Here is a 7,107-nt window from a genome sequence, read left to right as displayed (position 1 = left end):
GAATAAGCTGACATACTTGCACTTATAGTATGTCTGTTGGGGATCATCAAAATAAAATATTAGCAGATAGTGTAATAACACTCTAATGAGAGTTAGTTGAGATGTAGTTACAAAGTTACATATAGTTAATAAAATGTCTAAAGTGGACTATCAAGAGGACTGTCAATGTCTTTTAAAAGTCTTTTATCTTGCTCTGCACTTTTTCATCAAGCGCTTAGCAAAGTATTGTAACACGTAATCCCATTATATTTACTAAAGAATCATTTTACTGTCTGGGAAGAGGATTCTGCTCTTGCTCAAAGCTGGCACCCTTGTATTTCAATAGTTATGCAACACTTTGTCTCAATTTTATATCTGTTATCTCTCAACACAGGGATTTCAATTCAGAGAGTACAGCATGGTGAAGATTACTACATATTGAAACAGGCAGTTCTAGAATGCTTTAATTCTAGTTATGTATCATGTATACAATTCATGAATACAGAAAAGCAATGAAAAGAAGCTTCCAGAAAGGAAAGTCTCGGTAGATATGCGGATTCCCTAACGGAGATGGAGGGAAGACCACAGAGAGAACTGAACTTCAGCATCACACCCATTACCCCTCTAACTCAACCTGACACCATGTCCTTTAGGCCTGCTTACCGCCGCAGTGCTGACGAAGCGCTGCAATACCCAGTACTAGTTTGCTGAGCCGGTTGACGTGAGAGGCCGTTTGTGAAGCGTGCCGGCAGCACAGCTCTGAACAGACTGAGTGTGTCTGAGCAGCTGGCACTGTCATTCATCCTGATGCCTCTTGTGCTCATGGTGAGCCACAGCCAAATGACAAAGCTCCAAACCTTTGTATATCATTGACTGTAGGAGAATGAGTCAATTAGAGCTGTTTGTCACGGGAGAGGCGATCATTAAAAGCCACAGTGTGGCAGATTACCCTCGAGTACTGACTGCCTTCCATACCTGAGCTGTTCCTTCACATATTCTTCATGAATATGTAAGCACTTTTTTTGCTGTCGGGTACCTTACTTTGTCCTCAGTAGATGCACTTCTCACATATAGAAAGAACATTACAACAGACAGTGGAAAGTGGTGGAAAACAGACCTGAGGCAAGGTGAACTTGATGAGGAGGAATCATCAGTTGCCCTGCTTTCAAGATGAAAGTAAACAGTCAAAATAGTCATTGTCAAAAAGAAAAAGAAAGGTGTTATTTTAAAATGTTCATTTTTCTTGTGTGTGTGTGTCATTAAGATGACAATAATTGATAATACAACAGAAAATATGTGGACTATTTCTTGGAGGTAACTCAGCTCAACTTGATGAAATCTTGTGAGCAAAAGACTGTACTTCCCTCTACTGGTGATTTTATGGCAATGTGTCTTAAAATACAAAACTTTGCTTCCTCCTTGTCCATCAGCTATTCAGTCATCTGCTGCGATGCTTCTTTTTCTTCACCACTGTAACACTGAGCCTAAACATTAAAGGGTTAGTTCACCCAAAAATGAAAATAATGTCATTAATTACTCACCCTCATGTCGTTCCACACCCGTAAGACCTTCGTTCATCTTCAGAACACAAATTAAGATATTTTTGATAAAATCCGATGGCTCAGTGAGGCCATCTTTGACAGCAAGCTAATTTCATTTTTTCAATGCCCAGAAAGCTACTAAAAACATATTTAAAACAGTTCATGTGACTGCAGTGGTTCAACTGTAATATTATAAAGCGTCAAGAATACTTTTTGTGCACCAAAAAACAAAATGACGACTTTTCAACAATATCTAGTGATGGGTGATTTCAAAACACTGCTTCATGAAGTTTCGAAGCTTTACGAACCTTTTGTTTCGAATCAGTGGTTCAGAGCATGTATCAAACTGCCAAAATCACATGAACTGTTGAAATTTCGAAACACCTGACGTAAGGAAGCCTCATTTAGTACTGAAATCACGTGACTTTGCCACTCCAAACCACTGATTCAAAACAAAAGATTCGTAAAGCTTTGAAGCTTCATGAAGCAGTGTTTTGAAATCACCCATCACTAGATATTGTTGAATAAAGTCGTTCTTTTGTTTTCTTTGGTGCACAAAAAGTCATCTTTTGAGACAACCAGTCACAGTCTGGTTGAGCATATATCTGGGTTAACAAGTTCAATAAACCTATGACAGACAAGAACCTGCATTTAAAAATTACAGTATGTGAATGAGATGCCTGTATTGATTTGTGTATGAAAGCAGAGAACTGCAGAGTTTGCCAGAGCAGGGTCCTATCTCTGTTTAACTTTACAGTAGTTACCACTCCATACATTTTTTTGAATGCCACTGAATATTTACACACATAATGTCTAGTTCTACAAAGAAATAAATACTTAAGGCATCTTTACACAGTCGATTTAAGGCTGCTCTAAAGCGGGTCTGTGTCTGCTCAGAAATCAGTGTAAAGACGCAATGCCGCATTAAAGCAGACCTAAAATACGCCGGGTCTGACCCACCTTCAGGCCCTAGTATCAAAGGGCTCTGATACTGTTCTGGTTCAGTGTAAATGAACGCGAAATATAGCCGCCCTAAACTACGTCATTGTCATGACAACCAAAAGCATTCCAGTCAGCTCAGGCGGCGCGAGATTCAAGAAGCAGTAGACGAAACATATAGGGCAAATTTAAAAAAAAATGTCTACCAACAAGGGGCAGTGAAGTAAAAGAGTCCTGTACTTACATCGTGAAGCAAACCACCACAATAACAGCAGAGAATCATTGTTTATCATCAATTGTCTTTCGCCGTTTGTAATTTTCCTATGAAGAGGAAAGGTAAATGCTGAGGTAAATGCTTAACACAATTGGCGTCACTATGATTGTGCATTGTTATATTATATTCCAAAAATCATCCCCTTGAGGACGATATTTCACCCACACACGACGGTCTGGTGACATCTGCTGTCCTGCCTGACACGCAAACGCTAGCATCATTTGTTGTTTCTGGCTCTTTGAAAAAAAAAAAAAAAAAAAAAAAAAAATGTTCGACCTCTTTTAATCCTGTGGTGATCTACCCGGTGTAGGCCTAATAATGAATAATTTCTTTGTAGCATTTGTTCCAACTTTAACAATTTTTATTAAGAAATAGAAAAAAACTATCAGTACCACAGAATTATGACAAACATCAAAGCGTGAGATAGCTATAGCATGCAGAGTAAATTAATTTAAAATTTCGTATTTTTTAATTTCGAGTTTTATTTCATTGTTTATTATTTCATTATTTTTAAATTAATTTTGTTAAAACTGTAGTTTTAAAATAGTTATGTTCAAAGCATTGTTTCCCGTGATTTTAATTCCTGTGTAAATGCATTTATGCCACTTCAGAGAAGCATTAAACAGTCTGTAAATGCACATTTCTGTGATTTTATGCCGCTTCAGAGTTGGTTTCTGTGCCGCTTTTTCTGTGTAAAGATGCCTTAACATTCAACTGAAAACTTCTTTCTTTTTCAGTGTTATCATTGTTCTCTTTGCAACTTATGTTTCAGTCTAAAATCAGAAAACAGACAATATGACTTTCATGCCTTGTTCCTTAGCTTGTTTAACCCTGATTAACTTTTTAGAGTTGGATGTCTTCCAACTGATAACCACAACTGGAGCAAGTACCATCTGCTAAATGTCACTGATGGCTCTGCAGATTTACGTGAACTTTGGAACACCATTCAGAGAAAGTCAAAGGACTTTCGTCTAAAATGTGTGGGAGTATTAGACAGAAAATTCTGTGAAAATGCATTGACAATCAAATTAGAGTACTAATTTTGTACAAAATGTGTCCAATGGAGTTACATTAATATTATTAAAACATCTCCACATGTTTTAACATCTTCACTATCATACTTTCCTACAAATAAATATTTACATTGTGCCTGACAGTACATTTTTATCAAAGGAAAATAGTAACTATAACAAGTTTGGCTAGGATTAATTTAATATTCAACTGGTAAAAATGAAAACAGTAGCAAGAGCAGAAATGAAGAGGTTAATTCTGTGCAGAACACTGTGTGGCTTTTTTTCTAGGTGATATATAAGGGCAGAGGTGGCTCAGATCTGTCACACACATGCCACTCTTCTAGTGAACGCCTGCTGGACTGCTGTCACATTAAAACGGTAAAGCCAAAATTCTACATTTCTCAAATCTAGCATTTTTAAAATGTATACATTTTTACATTGATGTTCAGTGAATGCTTAAGAAGAGTGATAGTGTAAATGCATTGCAGCTGAACTAATTTCTCAAAGCTAACAAATGTGCTTTGTTACCTTGCAAGTGTTTGATGTTGACATTTTGATAATTGTCTCTTAGTTGGGATGAGCCCCTTTGTACTGCTATTGTTGTACACACTGGGGACATCAGTGGTGCTGGCAGACCCCAACAAAGTGCAATCCAGACCCTCAGAGGAGCCGAGGCTCTCGGTAGATCCAAAGCCCTCGGAGGAACCCACTGGCCAAAAAAGTGAGCCTTGCTCAAAGGGATGTACCTGTCTTCAAGATGACTACAATTTAGAGCTCAACGTCTACTGCAGCACACGCAACTTCACCCAGGTTCCCTCCGACATCCCTCTGTCTACGCGCTCCCTATGGCTGGATGGAAACCTGTTTACTAACTTACCAGCGGCTGCTTTCGAAAAGCTGTCCAATCTGGAGTTCCTAAACCTGCAGAGCGGCCTGCTTGTCTCCCTCGATGGCCATGTCTTTAGAGGTCTGAATTCCCTTGCTCACCTGCACCTTGAGAGGAACAATATTCGTTCATTACCTGGCACAGTCTTCCAGGGCACACCCAACCTTGCGTCCCTCAGTCTCAACAACAATCAGCTGTCTCGAATAGATGACAGGTTGTTCGCTGGACTCAGCCACATGTGGTTGTTGAACCTAGGATGGAATTCACTGTCTGTCCTGCCTGAGACGGGGTTCCAGGACCTACATGGATTACGAGAGTTAGTTCTTGCTGGGAATCGTCTGGCGTATCTCCAACCGCAGCTATTTCAGGGTCTTACTGAGCTCAAAGAATTGGACCTAACTGGAAACTATCTAAAAGTTATCAAGGCAAATGTGTTTCTGAAACTACCAAAGCTGCAGAAGCTTTATCTGGCCCAAAACCAGATCGTGACCGTGGCACCTAGGGCATTCGTGGGCATGAAATCTTTAAGATGGTTGGATCTCAGCAGAAATCGTCTATCTGCACTTCACGATGAAACTTTCCTTGGTCTACACAGCCTACATGTGCTTCGCCTGTCAAATAACTCAATTAGTAGTCTAAGACCTGGGACTTTTCGTGATTTGCAGTATCTTGAGGAACTCTGCTTTTGTCACAACCAGATACGAGCCTTGGGATTAAAAGTTTTTGAAGGACTGGGTCAATTAGAGGTGCTGAACATGGAGAACAACCGGCTACAAGAAGCACGCATGGGCACATTTATAGGCCTGAATCACCTTGCTGTGATAAAACTGACTGGCAGTTGTTTTCACAGCCTACCGGATCAAGTTTTCAAGGGTCTGACAAAGATCCACAGTATTCACCTTGATAGAGGCTGTTTGACAAAAGTCTCAGCCCAAAGTTTCACTGGTCTAACAGGTCTTCGTCGCCTTTTCCTGCAACACAACAACATTTCTACGGTGGACCGTCAGAGTTTTGTGGAACTACAAGGCCTGCAACAGCTTGATCTAAGGTTCAACCAGTTAACGTCCATCACCTCCCACACATTTTATGGTCTGAAGAATCTTGATTACCTGCTACTGTCAGGCAACTTACTTCACAATTTTCCTGCTGAGGCCTTACTGCCACTGCAACACCTTTCTTGGCTGGATCTCTCTGGAAACAAGTTGGAGTTCCTACTTAATGCGACTATATACATGCTGCCACGTTTGCGTTACTTGAACCTGAAAGACAATGTACTGGTCAACCTTCCAGCTTCTATTCCTGATAGCTTGGATCAGCTCTGGCTCTCAGGAAACAACTGGAAATGTGACTGTAGTGCTAAACCCTTCCGAGATTTCATTCTACAAAAGCCACAGGTGGTTCCACTGCAGGTTGAAATGCTTGGGGAAGGTGAGGAGCCCCATACACTTGTCACAATATACAATAACATCACGTGTGCCAGCCCACCCAGCGTTTCTGGACTTGACCTGCGGAACATCGCCAGTGAACATTTTCGGGACTGTTAAACTTAAAAATATTAATTCTACTACACCACAGATTACGTTTTCTATTCAGTCAGTATAATTCAAATCCATGTCAGAACTTCCATTCATGACTTTTATTTAACTCAAGACATATCTTCTTTTGTGAAAAGATCTTAAAAAGATCCTGAATCCAAGTCATGTAAAAATAACAATGTTACTGGATATATGTCAATTGTGTTGATATTTTCAGGCAATTATATATTTTTTGGAAATAAATTTAAATAAAGACTACTGTAAAAAATCTTAGGCGGTAAAAAGCGACATGTATAAAAAAGATATGTCAAAACTTGTTTTTTGTGTGTGTAAAACATTTTAATGATGGAAAAAATACTAAGTGGTTTCACTCCATTACATGCCATAGAGAACATGTAGAAGATACATTTCCTTAAAATATTTGAAAAATAACAACTGTACAATCAAGTATCAATTACAGTATTGGTTAAAAAGTATTATAGCTTAAAAAAGCTCTCTTTTTTTGGAGAATGAGAATCTTCTTTCAAAATTAAACAAATAGTGTTTGTTTATGGTCTCTAAAAGGACATTGCGCAAATGCTCATTCCGATAAACCAAATCCAAATATGGTGATATGTACACAATATTGATCCATGCTCTAAGTCCAAAGGCCTGCTGTGCAGCACCTTCAGGTTTGGGAACAGTCAATTCCCTATTTGTCAACCACTTCTTCAGCAACATTCTAAAACAACCACATAAATAACAATCACAATCATTTAAAAATGAAATGTAACTTTACTTAATACCCCTTGTAGGGTTTGATAATAAAGCACTTGGCGACTCAATTTACATATGGTGAAACTACCATGACAGGTCAGTTTTAGACAAGTTTTACATTCATGCATTTCTTCAACTGTGGATAAAAGAGTAAATAAAAGAGTTTCACTATATTCTGACTGGT

General features: G+C 38.9%; 1 protein-coding gene across 1 annotated transcript; it reads left to right on the top strand.

The window, feature by feature from the left end:
• The first annotated feature begins 3,970 nt into the window (after positions 1-3,970).
• On the top strand, positions 3,971-7,096 carry igfals (insulin-like growth factor binding protein, acid labile subunit). Its single transcript, XM_051886242.1, has 2 exons — positions 3,971-4,124; positions 4,318-7,096. Exon 2 carries the CDS (start codon positions 4,323-4,325, stop codon positions 6,174-6,176), a length of 1,854 nt encoding a protein of 617 aa, XP_051742202.1. The 5' UTR covers positions 3,971-4,124; positions 4,318-4,322; the 3' UTR covers positions 6,177-7,096.
• Positions 7,097-7,107: the final 11 nt, after the last annotated feature.

Source organism: Ctenopharyngodon idella, chromosome 3 (assembly GCF_019924925.1).
Source record: "Ctenopharyngodon idella isolate HZGC_01 chromosome 3, HZGC01, whole genome shotgun sequence".
Classification (NCBI taxonomy): domain Eukaryota; kingdom Metazoa; phylum Chordata; class Actinopteri; order Cypriniformes; family Xenocyprididae; genus Ctenopharyngodon; species Ctenopharyngodon idella.
This window is presented reverse-complemented; position numbering and strand designations above follow the sequence as displayed.